The sequence below is a fragment of the Poeciliopsis prolifica genome, unplaced genomic scaffold (assembly GCF_027474105.1).
Source record: "Poeciliopsis prolifica strain line A6 unplaced genomic scaffold, Auburn_PproV2 SCAFFOLD038, whole genome shotgun sequence".
Taxonomy (NCBI): domain Eukaryota; kingdom Metazoa; phylum Chordata; class Actinopteri; order Cyprinodontiformes; family Poeciliidae; genus Poeciliopsis; species Poeciliopsis prolifica.
In genome coordinates, this window is record NW_026562413.1 from 2,310,588 (window position 1) to 2,338,361 (window position 27,774).

A 27,774-nucleotide genomic window follows, 5' to 3' on the forward strand; every position below is an offset into this window, starting at 1 on the left:
GAATTTTATCTTAAGTTTTAAGTTAATTAGATTTTCTAAGAGCTTCTAAGTGTTAATTCATAACTGTCTGTGTCCGAAAGTAATGTCTGACAGGACATTTTCTTATTGCCACTCAGCACCAGACTGAATGAGGAGCTGTTTTTATCTTTAACCACAAAGAGGAAGTAAATAATGAGAGAGATAAAAGACACCCTTCAACAGAGAAATGCAGCACAGAGTGGCTCCTGAGGGCCACTAAAAGTCTTCATAACAATCATTGACTGCTGTAAACATGCTCACCGTGTTTTGATGGCATGCCAGGAAAATGCCCTTTTGGTTCTACAGCTATAAAAGTGCAACCTGCTAAACTTACAGGAAGTTTAATTGTGGTCAAATACGTCAAAAGGTTTTTGGTGACCTTACATGGTTTCAGCTTGAAACAATGTGAAAAAGTGCATGCACAGCACAGAGTCTGTCGTGCCGTGGATCTGTTTATCTTCTGAAAGCTTCTGAGAATCATTTTAACGTTCAGGATCTGTTTATCATACCAAGAGATGTCAAATAAAAATCTGATGGGCAGTGGTAAAAATCTGAATATGGGTCATCATTAGATCTGTAAAAAGGATAAAGATGATTCACCAGATACAAACCAACCATGGTTTGTTCGGCTTCAATGTTTTTCTCAGCCCAAAGATCTAAATCGTTTAGAAAGCATGCAAGAGGAACTGAAGAGGCCATAAGAGAAGAATCAGAGCTCTAAGAGTAAACGTAATCAATATTGTACATAAATTATGTTTTTGTTTTAGTGCACGTCTTTATAAAAAGAAAATTAAATGTTGCTTTACACAAGAACTAAATTATAACCCACAAAAAAAACATATAGATTTTAATCAAAAATAAAATTAAATAATATCCACCATTTTTGTCCTGATTTTCCAACTTTGGGTAAACAAACAGTTTTGTACGTCTTAGTGATTGAAAAAATAAGCACTACAAAGATCTTCTCTCTTGATATGCACCAAACTTTTAAAATGTCGTAAAAAAAACTAACAGTAATCATATAAACAAGGAGGAATACAAATAATAATAATAAAAAGTTACAAATTATTGGTTCAGTTTTCTAATTATTGATCAAAATAAACCAATAAAAATTTTATTATAAAAGAAAAATCTTGCCTGAATAAATGTAGTGAAACAAAATGTACAATTTTCAGTGTGAGATTACACTTCTACCATACACATCTTTATCATCGTTACCAAGAAATGTGTCAGCCTTTGTAAATTGAAGCAACAAATTTAAGACAAAGAGCAGCTGCGACTTGAAGCCGTAAAGAACAGCGTCTCTGGCAGAACAGCAGAAGGTTTTGAGCCAAGCTAGTTCCCTAAGCTGTGTATATTTTGGGCCTGCTTACAACTTAAACTCCCTTTTACCAAGTAAAGATTTATGGGTTAGAGAAAGTGATTAAAAACTCAGCAGGAGACACAGAAAGCGTCCTAAACCCAACTAGTGCTGAGGAACAAGTGGAGCTGCATGCTGGGAGATTAACAGCTGCTTATGGCTTAATGTTACCAGCACAGTCACACAAAGTGCAGGCCATTGTAAATGCCAGAGTCCTGGAGGGGAAAAACATCTCCACCAGCCCCACGGGGGACCAGCGGCCATGCATGGATTTAGTGTTTTGCTCAAGGACACTCGAGCAGGGCAGGATTTGTCTATTCGACTTTGTTTAGTCTTCCACCGTGCAGACTGCAGCAGTGAGCTGAGCAGCTCATTTTCTTCCTGCAGGTCAGTTCTTTGACTTAGAGCTGGCATAATGTGTGAAGTCAATGAAAAATCAGCAAACCAACACAAAAACATGTTTTCTACTCCAAATTTATGTGGATGATTTGAAGCTGTTGATACTGCTGTGACGTCACTGTAATCACGTTAACAGAAATGCTTGCAGACTCAATAGGTGACCGATTTTTCTGCAGGTCTGAAGCTACGAAATGTTGGACCAATTTCGTTCCTTTTTGGTAAAACTGCGCCCTCTACTGATAACTATTAGAAAGTGCATTGTAAGCATTGGACAGAAGGATATTCTCACACCTTGAATAAATATACCAAATTTTTACAGTACAGCTGTAAACAAAAGTGTCTAAAATAATCAATCAACTGCTATTTTATATATAAACTTCACACTGATTCCTTTTGCCACTAAAATAATCTTAGCAACCATTTTGATTATTGACAGAGCTGGTTAGACAATCAATATCTACATTGACCAAAATTTCACAATTTTCCCATTTTGATAATTTCATTTTCTTGTTATTTGGGTAGTCTATTTAAAAACGAGATAATTTTTTGTGAATGTTACAGCCATTTTTTCCCCCCAAAATTTGAAGAAGACACTTGAAAAAGTATTTGTTAATAACAAATCTCTTTTTACTCCATTTTTGACACAGATCAACAAATGAAGTTTAATATCCAACAGGGATGTTCTCAATAATAATCAGTTTTTGCCACTATGTGACACTGACAAATAGTCCACTTGATACTAAGCAATAATTGGGATATCACTAGTGGTATTTTGTCCCACTCTTATTTGTGAAAATGTTTTAATTTAGCAACAATGGAGGATTTCTTTTAGACTGAAAGCTGCATGTTTAAGGTGATTTAACAGCATAACAGCTGAATTTAAGGCCAGAATTTGACTAAACCCCTCAAAAACTACATTCATTTTTTTTGTTTGTTATAGGTGGACTGCTGGTATATTTTCTATTAATGTCCTGTTTCATAAATCAAGTTATCTTGATTTTAAGATCAAGATCAAAACTCATCACAAGTTGTTGATGAGTTTTTCTTCTTCAGGGTTTTATGACCGAGTTAAAAATCACAATTTTATCAAATCCTTTTTCTGACATGCTGTGTTAATTGTATGGCAGACCCAAAATCGACAAATATCTTCCAAAATAATAATAAAAAAGAGCTTAATAATAATAATAATAATAAAGCATTAAATGTTTTGTTTTACAACATATTTTTACTATTGGTAAAAACTTGTAAGAATAGTTTTGGCTACAAGATTTCCCAATTATGTCTTTAAAACGTAAATTAAAATAGGAATGCATATAACTAGAAATTGATTAGATACAGCAGATAAATAAAAAAATAATGAATAGTGAAATATATAAATCTGGAGATTAAACAGCTAATACAAGAAACCAAATCATTTCCAACAACTGAAGCATTTTACAGGCATGTTATAAACATCTGAATGTTAAATATTTGAACACTTTGACCTTTTCCAGTCACTTTAACTACAAACCAAATATATCACAAGGTATAAAATGTATTGCAGAAAAATAAATAAATTAAAAAAATGAGAAAAGAAAGCTGTGTATTTTAGTTAATATTTTTCCACATTATAACCACAAACAATGTGCTTCATTTGGTTTTCTTGGACAAATACAAAGTAATAGAGAATTGTGAAGCGAAGTAACTTTTTACTTTACATCTCTGCATGGAAATCTGTTACATGATTAAAAAGGTTTTTATTCGAGCGGGACAATTATGGTAATCCATAAAACTAAATCCCAATAAAACCCATCAATGTTTGTGGCTGTAACGTGGCAGGATGTGAAACGGCTGAATACTTTTCTAAGGCTTTGTGCTCGGAGTAAGCACAGGTTCTCAAGATGCTCTGTTGTATTCGCCGACTCCAGTTCCCATCACCATGCATCCTCGTATTAAAGCACCGCTGTCGGCGCTTTCCCACAGTGCTGCTGAAATCTCCAGCCTCTTCTGTATTTTCATGGTATTTTGACTCCTTGGAGCTGCAGATTTCTACGTCAAGCACACAGCATGAGGTGAAGCTAACGCACATCATGTTCTCAGATTGCACACGACCTTACATAAACACATATGTAGAATGTAAAGTGAGACACTTTGGAGTAAAAACCATCAGCACACTTTGTGTTTTTCAGTCGTTCATCTTCGCTAAAAACTTGAAAAAGTGTCAATTGTGTTAGTGCTGCTAACATAAGTCTTAGAAAAAGGTTTAAAGTTTTTGAATTCATATAAACTCGATGCTTCACATGTAATTCCTTCATTTATTTATCAGTCTTTGTTGGGCTTCCCTTCATTTCTCTGTATTTTTTTTCAACCTTCATTGTTCACGAGAAGGTCCATTAGTTTTAGCTAACATTTGCTTGAGTCCAGTCCTCGATCCTCCACCTTCCAGATGGCGACTTTCCCGTCGCGTTTGGCGGCTCCACTGAGGACGTAGCGGTCCTCAGCGGAGCAGAGCGCCGTCACCTTGTCGATGTGGCCGTGGAGCTCCTTCAGAACCTCGTAGCGCTCCGTGTCCAGGATGTAAATCTTTCCCTTGGTAGAGCTACGGCCCATAGCCCCGACCCAGACCTGGTCACAGAGACGGCGAGAAGGAGCAGGTTATAGTTTCCCTGTCCCAAATCACCAAAATATTATGCTGCTTTGAAATGATTTAATCAACTCACTGACCAGACTGGTATAGCTTCATTTGTTAATTTGGCTAAAGTGTTATTTTGTTAGGCCAGAAACTTCTACTAAACAGATTTGATACGATAAGAATCAGTGCTCAACTGGTTTAGAAATTATTTAGCTGACGACTCTTACTGAAGAAACTACATCACCTCCACTTACAATAAATACCAAACTGTTTTCCTCCAGGATCTATGTCGCGCCCTTCTTCATTTTCTATTTCGGGTGGAAATACTATCATACACTGATGACAGTAATTTATATAGCGGTGTCTTTTTTAACCCTTTAAGTTCTTGGATCTGCACACACAACTCTAACCGACACACTTAAAATCCAAAAAACTCCTCCAAAACACTCCGAATAAAATCCAAAACATCACTGTGCCTCCAAAACTCTCTCCAGAGCCTCTCACTTTTTCAAAGAAACTTTTTCATTGGTTGTTTTAAAAAAAATGGAAACGTATATATATAAGCCACACCGGGCTAAAAGCCACTGGTATCTCCGCTGCTCTTGGTTTTTCACAAGGACGCTGCGTCCTGAATACATGTCCTATTAAAGACGCAGCCCTTCGTCTTCAACGACTCCATTTCTCTCCTGTACTGCCAGATCTATAGCAATCTACTTAAAAGCTGCATATGAGTGTGAAGAAATTTCTCCGTTGTGCCTGCTGCTAGCATGTACTTGTTCTAAATGAAAATGAGCACTTACTTCTTAGATTTCCTATTTTAACTTCCAATGATTCACTTCCTGCTGATGAGCCCCCTGGTGTTTGAAGAAAAATCCACAGAAAAGCCGCAGCGGGCTTTAGGCCGCCTGGTTCAAAGTGTGGGGGAAAAGTAGCGGCTTATAGTCCTAAAAATACGGTACTTTTATCAAGTTTGAGGTCCGTGCTGTCCGGGCATTGACCTTTTATGCTGTAGAGATGAATGCTTTTTTAGTATCTTTGTTCACAAGTGTCTGTTTGTGAACTGACCTGGTTTTTGACTTGAATCATGCAGTAGCATCCAGTGCAGTCCTGCAGCATCACGCGGTTGATAGGTCTGCTTGCGTTTTTAACGTGCCAAATATACACCTCTGCAGAGTCGATACACACACTCCAAAGCTCCTCGCTCTAACACAAACACAGGAAAACACAGGGAGGAGGACGTCCAACACTTACACTCTTAAAATACACAATCACAGTAATAATAATAGTAGACAGTCTGTATGTGTGCTACCTCAGGTATCAGCAGAGCAGAGCTATACGTGACTCTCTGTTGTTCGGGCAGATTTATATGTTGTTTTAATGTACCATTCCTCCAGACCTCCATTATACCGTCCCTAGCGCCTTAAGAAAGGGAGAGAAAGTACAATCAGTAATGAGGAAAAGAAGCCCATTCATGCTTCATTTGTCTTGCTTTATTGAGAAAAGAAACTCACAACACCAGAGAACTCCACCACAGCTGTAGACTGACAGCAGGCGATCGCAGGAGAGACGAAAATGTCTCTTCACCTACAAGAAGAGACGAGTAAATCCACAACATGAGTGTATGTGAGTCAACCTGGGAAATATTTATTCAGCCAGATTTTGACTGAGAGGGGAAACAACCGGCTGATTTTACCCTCACCTGTAGAGTCGAGACTTCCCACGCCACGACGGTTCCCTCCGCACTGCAGGAGTACGCCACCTTGTGGCTGAAGATTACAGCACACGTTTCAAATATTTATCCAGGATGCGTTTTTCAGTGTTGTAGTCAAGACCACCTAACTTGAGACCAAGTCAAGACCAAGACCGAGTCAAGACCAAGACCGAGTCAAGACCAAGACCGAGTCAAGACTAAGACCAGCGCCCTGCGCTACATGACACAATAGAATGTGAAATATGATCAAAATTGCTAATCAAATTGATTTGAAAGATTCACATGCCCATAAAAACACCTAGATATTAAATACTTAGAGCTGAAATTAATTTAACCAATATTAAAAGCAGAACAAACTCTTTGTTCTGCTTCTCTTAAAAAGGTAACGCCCTGGGCATTTGCCCATATCATTCATGTCAGAAATCACCACTGTTTGTACCATCAAACATAGTAATTGAGGCAATACCCTGACGGTAAACAACACTCAACTATGAGCACTGACCAAAGAGTAACAAGCAAGAAGTAACCAAGCACAAGGCGCTCACCATGACTGTTCTCAGCCTCTCTCCCACTGCATGCAGCCAGGCAGCACAATGCTGTAATGTCTACCACTTTGACCGAAAACAATCAACACATCCGCACAATAATTCAGTGCAGTTAGTGACTATTTTCCCATCACAAATGCTTATGTGTCTCTGTAAAGCTAGCTTCGCTAACATCATATCAACGGCGCTTACCTTTCCTTGAGCTTCTTTTCTAAGTGACAAAAATGTAGGTGTAGTCCCCACCGTCTATGAAAGCAAAGCGCTGCTGAATTAGCTGTCGCCATTTCTTATGATTTATGCAGCACAATTCTATTACTGACAATTAGACAGACATCTTCTGCCACTCAAAGTGGGGAGGAACAGAAACACGTAACTGATAAGTCACGTTATTGCTTGGATTTTAATCAGTGCATTTTGCATTCAGTGAAAACAGAGATGTTAACAAATAAACTGGACAGTATGCTGTAAGTTTAGTAATATTTCCACGATTGTGGTCTCGAAATAAAATCCAGAGTCCTCAGTGCCCGAGACTGAGACAAAACCGAGACAATCAAACCGTCTTGAGAACTACAACACTGCCGTATTTACAGAACTAACATAACGTGTATGTTTCAGAGAAATGTAAATTTCAACATCTAAGATTAGAACAATCAAACCATCAGCCTCTGATGATAAATAATCAATGATACATTTTAAAAGAAGAGAACTAGAAGAAAAAAAATATATTTAGAAGTTATAAGTAAGGTATTACCAGTATTTTTCGTTGTCCAGTGCAAGTCCTGTGACCTCTGCCCTGTGCTCAGTCAGCTGCCTGTTACAGACCATGGACACCACACTGATGATGTAAATGACACAGTCCTCAGAACCCATCCAGACCTGGTCTCTGTCAACTCCCAGCATGCAGTTCTGAAAACATACAAACCTAAATGATAAGCTTCAGGATTATTATAACTATTTATTTATTTCATTCAGTCAAAAAATATTTAGTTTTTTAATGCTGTCAGATTAATTGTAATAATATCCAATCTATTAAAGAAATTTGTGAGTTTTATACATAGGTGTTTTTTAAAAAAATACAACAAAACCAGTCAACACACATTTTAAAAAGCTAAGGAAAGCTCATTCACACAATAACATATATTCTCCACTAGGTGGCATGAGTGTTTAAAAAAACATACACCTCTGTGTAATATTTTTCTTTCCAAGAGAGAGAGGTACAATATTAAAGTCCTAAGGAGAAAAAGCAGAAAAAGAAAATGAAAGAAAAAAGGCAGAGGGAAAAACTGCTTCATCTGTATCTGATTTCAGTGGCATGAGTGAGCCAGACAGCTGAACCTGCCTGGCTCCGGAGTCAAATATTTTTGATTACCAGCAAACTGAATCCTTCTTATTTTAATGGCCTCACTCATCACTGGTTTTCCTACGTCTACCCAGCACTTCAGTCCCAGTTCTTTTGAGTTCCTCTTTGCATTGCGTTTGAAATGCTCCGATTTTCACTAGTGAATTTACCCCTGAAGATGATGGTTCCTTATCAATTCAGTTTACTTATAATTCATTGGATGGCCAATGGATTTCAGCAATTGGTATGCTTGATGCGCACCAATCTTACCAAAATAGATAAACATCTTTTTACGACCACAACGTCTGTAAAATAAATTAGAAGTTCTTCCCTGAAACACTTGGGATTAAACAAGTGGTTTTATTGCATACAAGGATACCATCATAAAAATAGATTCCCGTCATTTGAATGACCTGCAGACGCCTGACAGTGAATCTTGTCCAATATCAGTGTCAAAAACCCACTGATGAGCTTTTGAAAGACTGGTCAAAAATGTCCACTAAAATACTCCTTAACATTCTGAAAAGCTTTTCCAGATGAGCTTAAGCTGCTGCATCTGTAAAGTGAGTCCCGGTGTCACATCAAACCAATGGATTAAGATTGGGAAGTTACTCCACTTTATATGTCTGTGAGGGCAGATGAGACAACACTGTGGTAATATAGCGTAGCAGGGATGATAATCTGTTTCTTTAGTTTGTTTTTATATAGTACCAAATCAGGTCTACAGAGTTGGAATAATTACTCAAAAACTGAATCTCAACAAATTCTTATCTTGACTTTGAAAGGTATAATTGAGAATGACTCAATTATACCTCATGGTAAAATGGTAAAACCTCATTTTATTTTATGGGATGTAATGAATACTTATGTTTATTCTGAAAATCCCCACACTGTAGTCAGAATACATTTAAAATGTTGCACTTTTAAGCAGATTCAAAAGGTGCGTCTGTCCCAAACATCAGCACTGAAAAACAATATCCACTATGACTAAAGACGGGTTACGCTCTTTGGCAGAAAACAGAGGGTGTGATTTCTTTTGTTTTTAAGAAGCTTTTCTGTAAAAAGAAAAAAAAAACCTTGAAAATCACCAGAAGTTTGAATAACCAGCATGTTGCTGGTTTCTCTTACCAGTCTTGCATTTCCAACTTGGCAGGTTTGTATGAGGGACCAGCTGGATGCATCATAGACCATCACCTTCCCTACACCCACTGACACCCATAACTGACCTGAAACACAAGCAGCATTTATCAGTCATTTCTTAATAAAAACAAAAAACAAAAACAACTTTCACAAAAGACATTTATTAGAAACTTTACTTTCTGACCAGAACATTCACAGAATTGTAAAACCCATACAAGAATGAGGTGAAAATGTTTCCTGCAAATGCAGCAGATTGTATTTGGGTGTGACCATTAGACAGTTTGAGTCTAAACCCTTCATGCTCTGCAGTATTCTTGAGCAGACCGACTCCACCCTGGCTTGATCTAACGGTCACATTTTTTCCAACATATTCACTGTTGCTGGAATAAAAAGAAAAAAAAAAAAGAGAGAGAGAGCAACATCCCGGGTTTCATAAGGGGAGCAGAGAGAAACATACACACTGAAAGAAGGGAGTGGTGAGGAATGAGGGGGTGAGAAAACTGGTCCTGGGCCAGAAACTCAATTCAGTGACCTATATTCAAGCGGGAGAGGCTAGCCCAGGGAGACAGACATGAATAGCTAGATGTGTTCTTTTCAGCAAAGAGGGGCTGTTTGTCATTCACATGAGTGTATTTGAGTTGGTGGTAGGTCCACCACCAGCTTGTTTCTGAGTGGCCCCAGATGGCTGCAAACTAAAGGCCACAGTCTTTGGTGTTTCCTTTTTAGCCTTCCTCAACCATATAGCAACCGAGCACCACCCACAAAGACAGGAAAACAACAAAAAAGGTCACAGGTCATGTTTAATGGTCAACAGAGGTTTAGATTGACCAGTAAAAGTTTGCCTGAAGAATAGGTTTCTAAACATTGGCAAAAAATGCCAGAGGAGCACCCAAACAAACCAGAAACGATGAATAGCCAATAAGAATTGTCTCAAATCAGCTGAAATGAAAACCATTGTGAGACAATAAACTTCTCTTACCAGTTTTGCATGACAGAAGTCAAGAAACAGAATAAAAAAGTTGGAAAAACTAGAACAGCTGCTAATAATCTAGTAAAATCTTTCAATATAATCAGAAAAACCTCATATCTTTGAGTTTCTAAGCTAATGTTGCTACAAGACACTTCAAATTTTTTGTTTCTTTAAGAGATTACAAATCTGAGTGCATATGCAGCACATGAGGGGTTCCTCAGGGCACCGTTCTTGGGACACTTTTCTGTGTTACGACACATGTTGGCCACACACATTTAAATATTTTCTTATTAACAAATGGGTCTCTATGAATGATTACCTTAATATTAATATAATATATAGATGAGAACTTTCTTTAATTTTATGTAAATAAATGTTTGTATGCTCCTCATTTTCCAAAAACTACTGCTTACTCCTACTTGTAAAACATTTTTTGCTAGTTCATATCATTATTGGTTTATATGTTTCAACTTTTTTCAGTTTAATGAGTGTTCTTTTAATAAACTTATTGTGTTGATATATTTTTTCTCTGAATTATCTTGTGTGAATAGTGTTAGCATTAGCCCAACAATGTCTAAACATTTTCCCCTGTTTTCCTCTGTCTAAAAATGAATCTGAAATAATTCATTTCAATGTCACTCTCAGGCTTGCAGAGCTTCCTGTTGTTCTGTAGAGGAAGAAATCTATATTTAGTTTGCAGTGGAGTCAAAAAAAAATGCCAAGGTGAGTTTAGAGCAGCAATTCTCAACTGGGCCATTAACTTTTATGGATTGTTTTTTTAGATCAGACCCTGATTCAAATGGCTGAATCACCACCTCCGCATTACAAAGTTATGGAAAAACATACAGACCTTTTAATTTCAATCAGTTGTGATGGATCAGGGAAACATGAAGAAAATACAGGGAAGAGGCTTGTGAGGATTGTGGCTTAAAAATGTGTGTGTTAAGAGACATACTCAAACATTTATGAGCTGAAATATGGTCTTGTCCAAAAACGTTAGCTTAAATTGACAATAACTAAGAACTTTTGAAAAGTTCTTAAATGGAAGCTTCCTTTAGATTCAGCGTTTTCACAATATTCAATGGATTTGACAAATTTCTTTCAGTTCAGCCCTTTCCCAAAAAGGGAGACCGGATGAGGAGGAAGTGCTGCTGGAAAATTTAATGTGCACATACACACTTTACAAGTCCTGATTGTAAACCAAAGGTTAACTGCATAATTAGTAATTGTTAATTGTGTCAGTCAGTGAGTGTGGGTGCCACAATACGATGTAGAATTACGAAACACTTCTAACTGCTGAAAAACGACCAATCAAAATCCAGATTTCCATGTGCACCAATCAGAGACCAGAGGAACCTGATACCTGTCACCACAGTGTCAACCGGAATGCTGCAGAGACTGCTCAGTTACAAGATTTGCTCAGTAGGGGTGCATGCGTATGTGTGTGTGTGTGTGTGTGTGTGTGTGTGTACCTGGAGTGTACAACAACACATCTACAGCCAAGGGTACGGCAAATTCCACAGACGGATTTATTTTATGCTTCAGCGCCTCTGAAGTTGTGCTGGGAACCATCATCTGAGCTGGAGACGCATAAAACAGAAGTAATTAACTTTTAATGGGATGACTACATGGTGATGCAACAGGAAGCACTTCCAAGCACCAATTACTCTACCAAAAAGACTTTCAGATGACGTATTATGTGACGAAGCTTTTATGAGCAGAGGGTTCAGCAAAAATCTTACATGACTGATAAAAAGATAAAGAACGCAATAATAATGAAACGAAAGCAAACACAGTAGCAGGGGATGGAGAAAGAGTTATCTCACCTTCTAGACTCATGCGGTCAAAGTAAGCGAGTTTAGAAGCAGCGAAGATAGCCTTACTGCTCTGAAGGCTGCCCACTACAGCGTCCATCAACAGGGCGTTGGTCAGAGCCTGTTGCATATATTGTGGATCCTGGAGACAAAGATATTTGAGATGTAAAAAATAATAATAATAATAAAAAATTTATTTACCTGCTGTTTGTACATATTTAACAAGAAAGAATGAAACTAAACAATCTAACAGAGATAGAAGGACTTCACAATGTTTAAAAAATGTTTATGATTGAATATTGCATATGTTTTGTTACTGTTGACCCACATTTTTCAAATTTTTTTCTTTAAACCACACAATGTCCCCGCCATCTTCTGCATGCTTTCACATCTCAGCCATTGTCATCCATGCCAAATGTAAACAGCGGTGAGAGGAGCATGCAAACTGTGAATGCATGGCATTTGAAACATAAGACTGAACTAAATAAACCCATTTCATAGATGGAAGGATATACACTACATTTGACAAATACTTTGCCACAATATAACTATATCAAGGCTACTTTTAATCAGCAATTACATAAGCATTGTTTGTTATAGGCCGCTCTGGTGCATTCAAGTGATAATTCTCACCTAAAAGTATAATACTTAGAAATACAACTTACACTCCCTTGTTTAAGTTGTGCAAAACTTTTCTAATACTGACTTTTTGCTCTTTTCATCATGTCTAAGAGTTTTTTAATTAGTGCTGCTTGTAAATCATATAAAAACACTATCATGTGCATTAATGATGACCTTGCTGACTGCACAGTACTAATGAGAGGAAATTAGATTTTTCAATTCAGGTGGAGAGTTAAAAGACAAAAGAAAAAAAAAGTGTGTTTCAGCTACAATGTCCAATTTCAAAAAGGAAACCTCTTGCTAAAGTGCACATATTTTTGGTCAGCTGCACCTGACAGAATTTCAGCCACACCCACACAGGTCACTGCAGTTCATGTGTGTGTACATGTGCACACACATTGAGATAAAAACAAGGTAATAAAGGTGACAAATAACTCAATAATTGATCTTGATAGGGTGTACCATTGCTCTCTTTCATTCTACCGAGTTTTTTAATATCGCCAGTTACACTTACCCACCCTCCAAGATCAAAGCTTTACCTTGTGTCGGTCAGCTATTGATCGTCCTGCCCACATCTCCTTGACCATCAGATTCCACAGCTCAGTTTCCGTTTTCAGGTTGGCCTCGAATGTCTCCTTCCTTCCATGAACACGGATCTTCAGGCTGGGGATGCGTAGAACCAGGAAGGGAGCAGAGGACACCCTCACTTCCTGTCAACAAAGAATTGTCGTCATCTTTGTAAATTCTGATTTACTGGCTCGTGTTGTTTATTCTCAGTTTTTCCTCTCACCTCTAAATCTCGATATTGTGCCACCTCCACGTATCCCGGTCGTCCGTCGGTCAGCAAGAAAAGCCGACGCTGAGTCATGGCGATCTTCCCCACACCACGACTTGTTTTGACGGAGGATGACAGCTTGAAGACGCATTCGGTAGCATCAATGTGCTCCAGCACAGATGCTGGCAGACACACCTTAAAAACAAATAGAAACAATTATACAGTCATTACATCCAGGAGAAAAAACAGCCAAAGAAAATCCATCACCAAAAATGATAGTTGTAGTTGGTTGCACTGTGTGTTTGGGAATATTATCCATGTCGCTCTTTTCAGATTTGCTTATTTAGAAAAATGATTAAGTCGTATATCTTTTACAACTATACCCCACCTGGTGTTGGTATTTCAGACAAAATGAAGTAAAGCTTGTGGTTGCAATGTGACAGAATGTATAAGAAAAGAGCATGAGGTGTAAATCGCAACACAGGAACCTGCAATCGCCAATGTAATATTTAATATTTAAAAGAAAAGTCTACAAAGAGGTTTTATACAAGGTCTCTAGAAACATCTAATTAAACTCAAGCACTCAATATTTTCTTTTTTGCTTTTTTAAATGATAAACATGAGGGAAAATATGAATCTAATCATCCATCTAATTATCAAATTACACACAAAGGATCATAAACTTAAATAACACAAATGGGCAAACATATTATTTTCACATTTAAATAGAACATTTGCATTAATTTAGGGAAAAATATTGCCATATTTATTAACCTTTATGCAAACTGCTGTTGTTCCTCCACGACTAGAACTATTCGGGACATGAAAATTGCATGAAATAAATACCATCTGATAAAAGCTGTATAATGCAAGAGGAAAATAAAGGAGAAGAAGGAACCTGCTGTCTGCACTGCCGGCTTCATATGTTGAGCATTGTGCACTAGAAGTTAAAGCAGTTTTTTTATTCAATCAAAAATTTAACTGCTAATCAATCGGAGACCTTTAAAGTTTTACCGGAAAACTAATACAGTAAATAATTTATGAGCCACGTGCAATGATTAAACAATTTGATCCTACTTCAGTCAATGCTTTTTATCTTGTGACAAATCAGTAAAATGGACGAAACATTCTGCTGACTCTAACAATTTGCAGCGCCATGCGTCACAAATATCTCCATCTTGTTTTCATTTGGAAATACCACCACCGATCTGATTCCTCCCTGATAAGGACAGACATTGTTCTCAAAAATGTTTTGAGGAACGTCTCACTCTTGCTTGTACCTAGAGGTCACTAGGCAGGCAGCATGTTTCTCTATCTCTAAAATCATTTCTGTGTGTGCTGTTTTAGCATCTGCAGACAAGAACAAACACTGTGTGACGGAAAAATAGGAGCAGGCTGCTCACGTCAGCTGGACTCGATGGGCATGTTTGTCTGTATTTCGTGAATGTAGAGCAGAAAGAAAGCAGAGGCCTCATGCAGAACAGGTGAAAAAGAAATTGCTTGGAAATTTCTCCTAACATTTACTCACACATTTAAAAACAAAACAAAACAAAATTTGTCAATTACGGAAACACACATTTCCATAATTGACAAATTAAAATCTTTTCTACAAAGTTCTCTCCTGTTGCAGGTATGGATATCAACACATTTAATTTTTGGTGCACACCTCTTGAGCCTCGGCCTCAGTCTCCTTCCAGATGGTGTAAAAGACTCTGAATAAGTCTGGACCAACCTGCTTCTGGTGACCTGCAATACAGGCACGCACCAACACACACACACACACACGCACGCACGCACGCACACACACACATACACACACACACAAAATACACTGGTTGAATACTGAGTTGAACCACAGGTTGTTTTTCTTAAGACTGCCGACAGAGCAGTCTTGTTTGAAGAGCTCTGTTGCACACAAACATGCCCAACCATCTGGTTGGTGGCTAAGATACATTTTTCTTTCTCTTTTAGGCTGTTTGATGTGCCAGCATGCCTGCAGAGTGAGCAGCTGGAGCTGGCCTTCAGCACAACATCAACACAGCAGCTGTGTGTGCTCTCATCCACCGAGACACAACCATGTAATTTTTAGCCATATGAGTTGAGTCAAGTCAACTAAATGTAATCCTATACATCCTTTGCTGAGTTAAAAGCACCAATTAAGCAGCTTAGTGTCACCACTTAAAAGCAGACAGCATGGGATCACTGATGATGTACACTGAGAATCTGACACTTTCAGATTTTTAAAGACATCGTCACCTTTTAATTTTTAACCTAAGTCCCGACAATCTACTTCCATATATGTCTGAGAGTGTTTCCAAACACTCCAACAATAAAAAACTTGATTACCTATAACATGTGAGGTTAAAAATAGAGAGGAGAGAAAAAAGGTTATGTTGCATGTCTGGAAAACTCCACCATAAATTCATTTTCTTTGTAAATATATTGTGAAGAAAATAGTGTGCATTTTATGATGAGACAGAATTTCCCAAGCAACTGACAGACACATCAATATTGGTTATATAATTTGTTACAAACAGCAACAATATGGATATTAAATGAATATGTTTGATTGCATAATTAGGAAAGTAATTTTCACATCAAAAACTACCTTCACTCAAGAAAAAAACCCTTAAACAGAAATACATTAGCAAACATGACAACCAATGAGAGAGAAAAGAGAGCAGGTCTCACGCTAATCTGTCAGCTTTCTTTCACTGGGTTTAAAGACATTATCAAGAACTTTAATGTTGAAAAAAATCTTGAATATTCAAAGATAAAGCAGAGCTACATTCAAGTGTTATTCAAGTTAGTCCCATATGGAAACATTTGTAGAATGTGTACAACATGCACACAAATGCTAGAGTAGAACAAAGCTTATCTAAGGCCTTGGTTTAATCTGGAAATGTATGTGGCAAACTCTTCAGATGGGGTAAGTCAATAATTAACCCAAGGAATAAATGTTTGCCTGAAAAAGCAGAAGTCAGAGCACAGATTCCTGCAGACAATAGTAAAGAGCAAGCAATTCAAAACCTTGGAGTTTATAAAACAACCATAAGCTAAAGTACAAACCAGCAATAAACAGTGTGTCCCTCATTAACTGTAATGAAGCCAAACACACATGTAACAAAGTACAGTAAAAATTTCCTCCTTACCTACGGTTAGAGCATCAAACAGTCTGTGAATGGTTCCTTGGTCTTTTACGATGCCAGACTCCTGCACACATTTCACAAACTCCTCCAAGTGCATGTATTTTTTCGGCAGCTGGAAACGCTTTACTGTTGCGTCTTCCTGCCCTGTGCCCTGGATCGCACGCTCCCGTTCCTGTTCCCTCTTCAGCCGACTGATTAGGCGTTTGATTTCTGGCCTTCTGTCCGCCTGCAAAGAGCATTTGATATTCAATACTGAGGTGTTGCTGTCCATGTCACTGTTAGCCACTGGTAAAATACAATGAGTGAAATAAGCCCATCCCAAAACCTTTTGTCTGATATGGTGCGTTACAAGTACAAACTTCAATACTTTTTACTTAAATATTATGTGATAGAGGAAAAAGGAAAAAGGTGGATTATTTTCAAAAGACATTAAAAAATCTAAAAAACAAATGACTGGTGTAGATTTGTTAATTACACCCCTTTTAGTTCTCCTTAATAAATTATGCACTACCTTGTGTAATGTGATTGAAAATGGGCAGGAATATTAGGGCAATGTACAAGTAACATTTATAGCTGAGCAGTAGTTTTTGTTTCTAGATTCAATAATAAAAAACCCCAGTGGAGTTGGTCTGAACTGACCTGTACCCGCTCAACATCCGGCAGGGAGTCTATTAAAGAGTTAACCATCTGAGAAGGGAAGATTTCAGCGTCGGTCTTATAAAGACTATGGAAATCCTCTAATGCATCCAGACGCCTGTTGGACACAGTGTTCACCAAACCCCGGAGGTAATGGTATCTGCACACAGAAGAACAGACTGGATAAGCTTCATGTAAACCGTAACAAGATTTAACTGATCATCTAGAGCCCTTTAGGAAATTTACTAAGGGGCTCTGAAATCTTGAAAAGCAGCTAATTATCTCACAATGCCTGAAACACAAACAAAAACAAAGACCATGAGGACACAATGATGAAATCTTCATGACTCATGAGCTATAACCGGTTCTTCTAGAAGCAGGCTTTGTACTAAATAAAGATACAGAGGAAAATCCAGCAGAAAGGTGGATTTTTTTTATTTCTTTAAGGACGCTAGCAGTCAGAAGCTGAGGCAGGAATTACCTAACCAGAAAGATTACATAATCAAATGGGTAATTGCCACATTTTATTTGCATTACTTCAGTGCTGAATCATATGATTGTTCTTCAGTTAGTGTCAGCAAAAAATTATATTTGAACAATCTGGTCAGGTGAAACTATAAACCCTCTCTGTCATTTCGGCAGATACCTGGCCAGCAGCGCAGATTCATCAGGTGGTGTCACACTGATAGCCTTCCCCAGTGAGGATACCATGTCAGAGTAATAGTTCTGAACATAATGATAGGCTAATGGTGGCGGGAACTCTGGGAGACGGAACACCTTCAGAGGTTTCTGAAGGAACTTCAACCCTAGATGGAAAAATATGTATTCAGGATTGAGATTGAGATCATATTCAAATGATTCTCAGTTTTGCCAGCAGTACTGACCACTGTCGGGACTAATCTTCCGAATGGAGAGTAGTCTGTTGACGTTCAACGTGACTGATTCGTTAATGGGTTGGTCGAGATTCGGCAGACTGGCTCCCAGCCGTTTGCTCAATTTGCGGTCAGGGCCAGCTTTGGACAGCTCAGACATCGGAGGGCGGCGTGGAGATTCTGTCATTGCACGATTCCTGCAAAGAACAAAAAAGGGAAGAGGATTGTGTTTGACGAAGCTTCAGAAACTTTAAGTATAAATATTTACACCATGACTCTGCCACATCAATGTCATTCAAGAAAGCCAGTGCTCAGTAGAAAAATGGGATTGTGTAATCTCCCAATATGCTTGGCAATGGCAAATCATCACTAATGTCAGCTACAAAACTTAGAATTGGAACAGTTTTGGTTTGGGGATTCTTTGGGATTTTACGGTCCAAACTCACATAGAAGGAAATTAAGATGAAACAGAGAAATCAGCTGGTGACCAGAAACATGGTTGGCCCCTAACTGGTTACCAGCCATTCAGAAACTGAAAAGAAATCTTTTTAGAACACCAGAGTATTAACAGATCACACCAAACTTTGTATGAATTTTATTACTAAATTAAGAAAAAGTGAAAATGATTTTACAAATGAAGACAGAGGTGTGGTTTCTTTAGCCCTATACAGCGCGAGACTTCCAATGGAAAACAGGAAGGATCAATGAAGAAGAGCCAAGGTGCTCCGTATTATTTATTTTTTAGATAATTTTTCAACCTCCATCTATCAAAATGTTGGCAGCATTTCAGAGATCACAAAGTTGAGGAGATGATCTACATTCTCGAGTAAGTCCACACAGAGCCTGATGTTTTGTAACGTTAATCATGACAAATAAAAAGGCTAGGCAGTTTAACATGTGAAATTTACAAGTATTCTTTTTGCTTCAGAATATTAGTAATATCTTCATCTTCCTTTACTTATAATATATCAATAAATGACCACTTTAAACAGTTGGGCAAGAAAAAAATATTAAAATGTTCATATTTTTTTTACTGAATTAAAGAAATATAAATCCGTCAGTGAAAAGTTTAAACTTTTCATCTTTTAGATAGAGAAGAGACAAGAGGCGTAATAACTGATATTTAAAGTAACTGATTGATTGAAAACACACATGACAAAAAAATATAGTTCCAGAACTTGTGTTAAATAAAGTAATCAACACTTTTATCACTGCCCCACAGCAGTGACATCATGCCAGCGTCATACCGGTGAGCGTGGCTTTGTGTCATCTGCTCCATGCGACTGAAGGAATCTCTTTTCCGGTTCAGCCTGTCCCGCAGGAATGAGTGAAAGATGTGCGTCTCCAACACCTGAGAATAATTCCAGCAGAGTCAGAATCAGGTCTGTGTGCTTGACAGAGATTGCATCTTAGTTTAACAATGGTCGACAATTACCTTTCTGTAAAACAGCTGGTCGTCTGGCTCCCTGGTTCTGAGAAACTCCTCACTATTAAAAACTCTGTGTTCATGGTTTAAGAAGTCCTGGACCCCTCTGACAATAAAAAAACAAAACAAAAACAAGGTTCCAGTAGAGAGTAAGACTTTCTTATTTTTGAATCTGTTCAGTATTTTTATCTTTCGGTGGATCCTCACCTGAAGATGTTGACCACTAGTTCCAGGGCAATGTTTTGGATCTGGGAGTTGAGTTTCTGCTGCCAGCCTCTACGCTGGGAGCGAAGGGTGTTAACATCTGTACCTGTTCCAAGGTGGCACAGCTCCAAATCGTACTGAAGCTGTAAGCTCTCTGCCCTGGAGAACCCACAGCAAAAAGAAATTTAGTGTAGTTTGGGGATTATGTCCACTATCAACTCTTGTAAATTAAAAGCCTTCAGGAAGTAAACTTGTCTTAAACTCTGATTCAGATTTGACTTCTGTCATTAAACTATTTTTAGCAGCAGTAACTTCTGACTAAAGAACTATGAGCACATGACGAAGTACTGGTAAATTGGCCTATAAAATAACAGGTTTAGGAGCATCTAAGTCATTCAAGAGATCAGCTAAATGTTCTTTATAATGTGCATAATTTTCAAAACCTGACCTTCAAACATTTAGGAAAATATTTTGTTCATTTAGTTTCCAAATGTTCAGAGAGCAGTTTAACAATGGTATATTGACACACTTTTAGCCTAACTTGAATTGTGTCCTCATTACAAACACAAACTGTGGCTCTAGAGTCTTTTGAGTTATGTTTCTACCAGCTGTGCGCGTCCACAAGCTGAAACTTTTTGTTGATTTATCCTCGTAAAAACATCTCAGGCTATGTCAGCTGGGTGAAAAGCATCTGCTTCCAAGACCCGGCACATTTTGCCAACTGGATTTAAGCCTAAACCTTGACTAGGTCATTCTGAACAATGTAAAAATGTAAAACATTTATGCAAATAAATTTTATTCAATAACTAAATAAAACAGCACCACAGCAACACTTTTAGATTGGGGTTAGCATTCATTACCTTGAAATAAAGCACTCTGCTGCAGCCAGAGGTAATGTAGGAAGGTCAACAGCGTCAGACCAGGAAGTCTGAATAAAGCCGTCATCCACATTCACAAGGATTAGGTCCTCTGTCTCCTAAATCCAGAGACATGTAAAACATAGCATAGTTTAACAGAGAAAGGCTCAGTCTGCAGAAAAGAAAGCTTCTGTGAAAATGTGAGCTGAGCTTCAATGAAACAATGAATAAAGATGAAGACAGCTGAGAATAAGCAGCCATTGTTCAACTCCATATTTGAATTTAATAAGGACAAATCTGACACTATACAAATTATAAAACCTCACATTTTTTCAGCACAGAACCAAGAATTCATTAGTTTGCATCAGTGGTTTTAATTTAACTTATCTAGTAAATTACTAGGAAGCAAAATTTAAGCAGTAAATAGTGGTGGTGTACTTACAGCAGCAATCTCTTCAAAGTGATTAATGTGACAACCCATCAAGAAAGCGGTCGGCGCCATAAGGAAGTCCAGCATTCCTCGGGCCAAGACAGGAACATAGGGCTGTTGCCAGGACAGCGGCTAAGAGCAGGAAGCAGGAAGAGATAAACTAAAGGATATTGTTTTTAACTCTTTTTTTATTAATATTTAAAAAAAACCTAATAACCTGCAGGTACAGCAACAAACTCTCTGCCACCAGAGTAAGTCTGGCCCAGTCTGAGGAGAAAAAGACAATCCTCTGCTCTTGCAGAAGGCAGGAAAGCACCTGGAAGACGCAGCAATGGGAAAACTTGGTTTGTTCTAGAATAGCATTTTTACAGGTGTTTTGGCTTCATGTTTTCCTGTGTGCTGTGTCTGTGAAATAACCACCTGGAGCAGAGCTGTGTGAGTGAAACAGAGAAGGGGAAGGTGAAGGTTGATGTCTACAACGGGACTGTCTTGATCGTCTCTGGACGGGAGAACCACTTGAAGGGGACGAAGACTGAAAGACTGACAAACAAACACATTTTATTGTTTAGATCTATTGTAATGTAGGGTAAAAAGAAAGTAGAATTTAGTACAGAAGATGCAACGAAAGGCAGGAATATATTCTGACCACATGCAGCTGTCCGGGAGGTGGTAGGGGAACAAGGGACAGCTTGGCTGAAAACTCTCTGATTGTTTCTTCAAGATCAGCTTGTCTTGCAGTCCGCAACTGGACCAGCAGACTGGCAATGATGAGAATGAAGCATTATTACAAATAATAGATAACTACAGATATATTAATTTGGTAAGAGTTGACGTTCTAATCTTGCTTTATCATCTTATACTAGCTATTGGAGAGATTTCCATTAGATCTGACATAATTATTTTAGGTAAAATTATGATCAAATAATCCAAAAAGCAATGCATTCATAAAATGATGTTACCATGACAAGCTGTCTTTCAGGGCATTGTAGTAGGGAAACTTTGAAATGATGCACACAGCAAAAGGAGCAAACAGACGACACTTGGGTGTATTCCATCTGTGGCCATTTTGTAAGACACTTTCCTGAATAGACTGTTAAGGTAAGACAGGGTCAGCAATAAAACTCTGAATTTATCAATGTTTTGCTGATCAAGCTGCATGCGTGTTAGTACCTGCACAGCTCTGTAGTACTGGACAACAACTCCATGGGTTCGATTCCCAAACAGGTCAGTAAAAACCAAGAAGTGATAAGTGTCATCTTTCTGCTCGCTGGCTAGCTGAAGACCATCTAATCAAAACACAAGGGGTGCCAAATAAAACACAAACATAGTCTAAGCTGTAAGAGGGATTAAAAAGAAATATTGAAAGTGAACACAATTGGTGCACAATCAACAAGCTGCATAAGATATGTCCCAAATATTTGATGATGAAAAGCACTAAGTTAGTACATAAATGGATTTGAATGAAAGCAGTACCAGGGAAACAGAGCTGAGGCAAAGCGATGAGGTCCAGATCCTTCGGAACGCTGATGTCCTCTGTTGCAGGCGATGCTTCGCGACGACTGCTTGAATCTCCATTAGACACAACCTCCGCAGCACGATCTCGCCTCTTCTGCAGGTTACAGAAAAAATGGCTATTGGCTCGAATGATTTATATTTCATTTTTAATAAATTAGTAAATGAAGCAAACCTTTTTAATGAAACTTCTTCTCCTCTGCACACGGCTGAAAGCCGGACCAATGATGTGGTTCGAGTTGGCCTCTATGGAAACAAACGGCGGAGCATGGACCTGCAGTACCTCAGGATCCAGAAGGGGAAGTTCACTTGACTTCGTGTGCTGAAAGAAATTGCAAAATCGCATTACCCGGCACTTGTCGTAGATGTACAAGGATAAGTCATTATGTTTTTATAATCAAAAACTTAATGATGCAGTTTGAAAATCCAAAAAATTGATAATTTTTTTTTTATCTCAGTTCATTTATGTGCATACATACTTGCGGTATCTCTCGAAGCTTATCGCTGGAAGCTCCTACCACTACACAAGCCTCCAGGAGCCCAGATGGGAGCTCTGCCATCACATCAGAGTTCACGCACTCCTAGAAACACACACAGCACACTTACATACACTTGGAGACATTTTGATGAGATTGCATCACAAATAATGTAATATTTTGCATCGTTTGAATACAAATTGTCCTTAAAAATCCAGAGTTGTTTTAAAAAAAAAAAATCCTGCATCTGTTTTCATATTTGCTATGAAAACAATTTTGAAATTGATAGCTCACCTTTCACATTGTGACAAACCAAACAAAAGGTAATGCTGCTGTGATGGCTTATTGATCATTTTAAAACAAAACGCCTTCAAAGAGTTTTACATAAGACAAAACAGCTGCACTGATTATATTTGCAAAACATAACACAAGTCTACTAAAAACTGTCAACAACTTTTTCTCTCATGAATTACATGCAGCATTGCTTCCACAGAGCAGCTGTGTCACAGGGTTACCTACTGGTGCATTAAACCAAAAGTTTCATCAGAGGAATCGAAACCACAAACTACCAAATTACCGTAACTGAACCCCTTTTAGAGGGGTTTTTAGATTCTCTGGCACTGGTGTTCTTTTCATATGGATCATATTTAACATCACTGGTAACATAACGCATCATTGATACTCCTTGTAAAAGAAACGATTTATATTTTATAGCAGTATAATAAACTTTTTTATAGAAAAATTTACGATTGGTTTTGTTACAGTAGGACTATTACAATCAAAGGTTTTGTCGTCCCTGTACTTCCTAAACACACAAGAATTACCAATTTTGAGCATTATTTAAAAGGCTGCAGATTTTTATTCAGAGCATGGATGATGCCTAGCAAAGCGTCCAGGGTTGTTGGAAAACAAAAAGGTCCTCTACCATGCTAAACATTGGGAATGAGGTCCCTTTTCACAGCTTCATTCTTGCTTTAACACTAAATTCACATGAAAACCTCTTTGCCTCATCTGATGAACGTAAAAGGATCCAGTTAAAATTCCAATAGAATTTATCTAAATCCACATTTATGTCCATATCAGGAAGATAAACATGGTTTCTTTCCATGCCTTGTTTGTCAAAGTTCCAGATGTTTTATACTTTTAAATTTTTGCTCCAGATGGTGAAAGTTCAGTTTAAGTCGGTCAAGATATGAAATGTTCTAACTAATCTCAATAAAATACTTATTCAAAGAAAAATAAATGTATTTTATGTGATTTAGGGTGTGAGGCGGGATGGTTTGTTTAAATATATGAAAGTATGCTTTAGGGGTTATTTTCTGTTCCTTCACAAAGGATTTTATTTTTATTTTTTTTACAACCACTAAATAAATGTTTTGAATTAAAAGTGGGACTTTTCTAAAAATGCCAGGCACAATAGTGCTATAGCAAAAAAATTTAAGCTTTACTTGTAGGTTTTTACCGTCTTCCAGGATGGAAAAATGATGTGAAAAGCACTATATTCAAACACAGAAAGACATGTCCTGTAAGTCTGTTAGCATACCACAGGTCATCTGTGAACATCTGACTTGCATTAGCTGCAACTAAAGGCTGAAATTGAGACGTTTAATACATTAGCCTTCTTTTCATCATATTAAATATTTCTTCTATCGAATCTTTTAGTCATGTCTTGCTGGTTTCCCTTTCGGTTTATGCTTGTATTTTTTTTCCCTAAAGCCAATCACTTAATTTCTATCATTATTCTTATTTCAACACACTGTGTGTTTCACCTTTGTCATGCATTCCCTCTTAAAGTCTTCGGGTCATTCCGGCCTCTGACTAACAACCCTGCTGTGTCACGGAAAAGAAACATCACTTAAGTTGTTTATAGACCTGAAACCCCCTCATTGAGAGAACTTTGAACCTTGCAGTAGTGGCAATGATTATTTTGCGCATTAAAATAATTTCACTATGCAGGTAAAGGAAGTTTCCTAATGAAAACCTAAAGGGGGAACTTTAAAGAAAGGCACACTAAGCACTTGCACAGTAAAGGAAACATGCTTGCACTGAGTGCAGACAGCACAAACAATACTTGGGACTTGAATTTGGTGTTCACCTTTGGGAGGCAACTCTACACTGCAGAACGTTCAAGTCGTTTAACAAGTTTTACCTCATATCTATCAGAGACCAATAACAAAGGCATATATTTGGATTTTGTTCCCTTTTTTGTTAATAAGCAAACTTGAAAAATAAACACTGGTTGCACAACAGACTGCCTCTCTGACAGTCTGATAAAAGTCACATAATGACTTTTTTTCTAAGTTTTTTTATCCTCGGGAGAGTCCCAAAAATTGGTATCCCCCTTTTTTTACAGCGACGACTTTTGTAAATAAAAGGCAATAACACTTGAATATGCTGGACAATTAGTTTCTTTACTTTTTTTTATGGTAAAAGTGTCCAACCCTGACTTTATAAGCGACCTCATAACTTCATGACAGGCAAAAAGCCCTGACACACATGAAGAATGCGACCTCTTAAAAACGAGTGACATGCCCCTTTAATAGACACCAGACAAAGCTGTTATAGATTTTTACTGGCTAATGAGGGAAAACAAACTTCATGGTGTGTCCTAGTGACTAACGCGAAGGAGAAGTGCCAGAAAAGGTCTTATTTACATGTTTACGTTTCAAAACAATGTCCTTTAAAAAAAAAAAAAAGGGGGAAAAAGTGCATATTATAAAAGCAGAAACTGCCTTTGGCCTCTCTAGTTCTCTGCATTGTTTGAGAAACATATGGCTGACAATTTTGAAACAAACAAAACCAGAAACAGGTTAACAGTTTTCTGCTCTTATCCGATCTAAACCATTATCACTGCATGAACTATGACACAATAAAAGTGAGTTAAGACAAACCCAAGTCATATTGAAAAAAAGTGACAAACCTTATATTAGTCGATCATTTCCACTCGGTTCGGTTCCGATATTTGGTTAGCTTGCCAGCACAGCCATTGCTCGCGGCAATAAAGTCGTTTAAAAACTCCACAAACTTTCCTGAGCGCTGTGATTCAAAATTCACAGACACTCACACTGGTTTACCGCTGATTCGTCACACTTGGCAGCGATACGACCCTACTGTTTTCCTGTGCTCTGTCAAAATAAAAGCTTAGCTGCCAATAAGAGAGATGACTTGATACGTTTTGAAATGCCGCCACCTACCGCATTTTTTAGGTACTGCATGTGTATTATTTAATCATTTAGTTATGCTGTATATGTGCTGCATATTAGCTTCAATTTTGTTTTAGTTTTCTCCTAGTTCGGGAGGTAAGTTATTGCCATTTGGTTGACTTACTTTAAATATGTTATTTCGGTTAATATTTTTTAAAAAATGTTCGTTGCTTTAAGCCAATTCCAAAGTTACCCTGCAACATATGCTACATTACATTGGTTTAAAATTTACAACAAACCAATACATTCCTCTTTGAAAATTTTAATTGTGTTTAGACCTACGTACACCCAAAGTATACCAATTTAAATTTATGTGTCTGTGATAACATAAAATTGCCACCAGATGTCGCCATAGATCCTTTTGATAAAAAGAATCACTGAAGAGGTTTGGAACTGAAAATGTTTTGGACTAACAAAATGAAGCTTCATTTAAAATTTTGAAGATTTTAGAAACAATAAAATACTTTTAAAAACCACAACTTCTACTCCTTGTTATTAAATGTTGCTTTTCAAACATTGGCTTTTCAGTATATTAAAAAGAGCTTTTATTTGACTAATTTATGTCACAGCAGCACAGTTTTGGAAATAGACTAATTAGGTCACGTAGGATTTAACAAGGTGAGTTCCAAATTTTAAACAATTGAACTAAAGTGCCCTTTTCACTTCTGCATATTAATAAAATCTTCAATAATTTCTTAATTTCATGCACATTAAGAATGGAAAAAGGTTGTTTAGACAACAAAGAACCACAGATTCACTTGTTTCGACTTTACATATCGACCCCTCTGAAAATTTCTGTTTTTGGAATTGCACTACTTTGTATTTTCAATAATATAATATTGGTTTTATGAATCTCATAAAGTGCTTTAAAAAATCTGCTCAGTGAAGCAAATACTGTTGAAATACGGTTTAGTTTACGAGAAGATACCTATTAGAGACCACTTTAGGCTGTCATTCGCAACCTAATGTTTATACAACTATTTCTTCCCAGTGGATTCCTACCCTATAAAATTGTCCACACTCACGTTTTGCTGCCTGAAAACTATTATAAAAATAGTTTATTGACAAAATATCGTTTTATAGGTTTATTTATGTTTTAACTATTAAAAAATATTGATATTTTCTATGTTTTAAGCCTGAGAAATTCTAAATTAAAGAAGTACATTTTTATTTTTTATTTTTTTGTAGTTGCCCTGTTAAATCGTTTTATTGTTCGGATCTAGAGGAAAGTTTTTCTAAACTACCTTGCGTCTGGGTTACAAAAAGCGGTTGTAGGATTTTAAGTGTTTTAAGGTATGAACACACCCATTCATTCATGCTGCTATGTTCTGTGCCTCGGGCCAGGCTTTTCCTCTTTCCCTCCCTCTCGCTCTCTCTCTCTCTCTGTGTGTGTGTTGCTCCGTGCAGCAGCCATGTTGGAATGCTGGATGTGGAGAGAGGGGGGAAGCAGGAACGAGAGTGAGAGAGAAAGAGAGAGTTGGGGAAAGGAGCGGAGACAGACAGGAGCTCTGTAACTCTCAAACAACTCTCAGCTCTTCAACCTGAAGTAACGGGACTACTAACCGAGTGGAAGCCGTCTCTTCCCGCCGGTGAAGAGCCAAACCTCTGGGAGGAGACCTGGAAGAAGTCAGCGTAAGTGATGTTACGTTTGCGGGACGGTTTTCAACGGCTAAAAGACGTGACGGGATGCGGCTCGTCCTGGCTGC

At 37.8% G+C, this 27,774-nt stretch overlaps 2 protein-coding genes across 6 annotated transcripts in view; one reads left to right on the forward strand and one right to left on the reverse strand.

Moving 5' to 3' along the window:
- Positions 1-853: 853 nt before the first annotated feature.
- dennd3a (DENN/MADD domain containing 3a) lies at positions 854-27,672 on the reverse strand. 3 transcript variants are annotated; one of them, XR_008607602.1, is made up of 31 exons: positions 25,786-25,945; positions 22,869-22,970; positions 22,565-22,711; positions 22,351-22,486; positions 22,048-22,163; positions 21,837-21,967; positions 21,524-21,635; positions 21,298-21,417; positions 21,095-21,193; positions 20,890-21,009; positions 20,451-20,566; positions 19,594-19,749; positions 19,396-19,492; positions 19,208-19,311; positions 17,973-18,157; positions 17,735-17,894; positions 17,092-17,248; positions 16,456-16,678; positions 14,970-15,049; positions 13,319-13,498; positions 13,068-13,238; positions 11,920-12,049; positions 11,566-11,673; positions 9,112-9,209; positions 7,396-7,550; positions 6,088-6,154; positions 5,900-5,972; positions 5,698-5,807; positions 5,454-5,591; positions 5,189-5,293; positions 4,294-4,381 (listed from the first exon to the last, which is right to left on the reverse strand). XR_008607602.1 is itself a non-coding variant. In XM_055054004.1 (30 exons), the coding sequence occupies exons 2-30, from the start codon at positions 22,947-22,949 to the stop codon at positions 4,160-4,162; spliced, it is 3,792 nt and encodes a 1,263-aa protein (XP_054909979.1). In that variant the 5' UTR covers positions 22,950-22,970; positions 27,632-27,672; the 3' UTR covers positions 854-4,159. The 3 variants fall into 3 exon arrangements, 2 of the variants coding, with proteins under 2 accessions (XP_054909979.1, XP_054909978.1); XM_055054004.1 differs by lacking the exons at positions 5,189-5,293; positions 25,786-25,945 and adding an exon at positions 27,632-27,672 and having other exon boundaries at positions 854-4,381; XM_055054003.1 differs by lacking the exon at positions 5,189-5,293 and having other exon boundaries at positions 854-4,381.
- Positions 27,489-27,774, forward strand: part of ptk2aa (protein tyrosine kinase 2aa) — a 65,891-nt gene continuing 65,605 nt past the window's right edge. For all 3 annotated transcript variants that reach the window (XM_055054014.1, XM_055054013.1, XM_055054015.1), the window contains exon 1: positions 27,489-27,700. The gene's annotated coding sequence lies outside the window, so the exon portion shown is untranslated. The remainder of the gene's footprint in view (positions 27,701-27,774) is intronic.

Coding starts and splice junctions, on each gene's coding strand:
- dennd3a (XM_055054004.1), bottom strand. CDS start 22,949: ATGGCAGAGCTCCCATCTGGGCTCCTGGAGGCTTGTGTAGTGGTAGGA. Junction 12,050..13,067: donor CAATAGCTGACCGACACAAG/GTAAAGCTTTGA, acceptor CTTTGTCTCCAG/GATCCACAATATATGCAACA. Junction 11,674..11,919: donor TGACCGCATGAGTCTAGAAG/GTGAGATAACTC, acceptor ATGCGTCTCCAG/CTCAGATGATGGTTCCCAGC.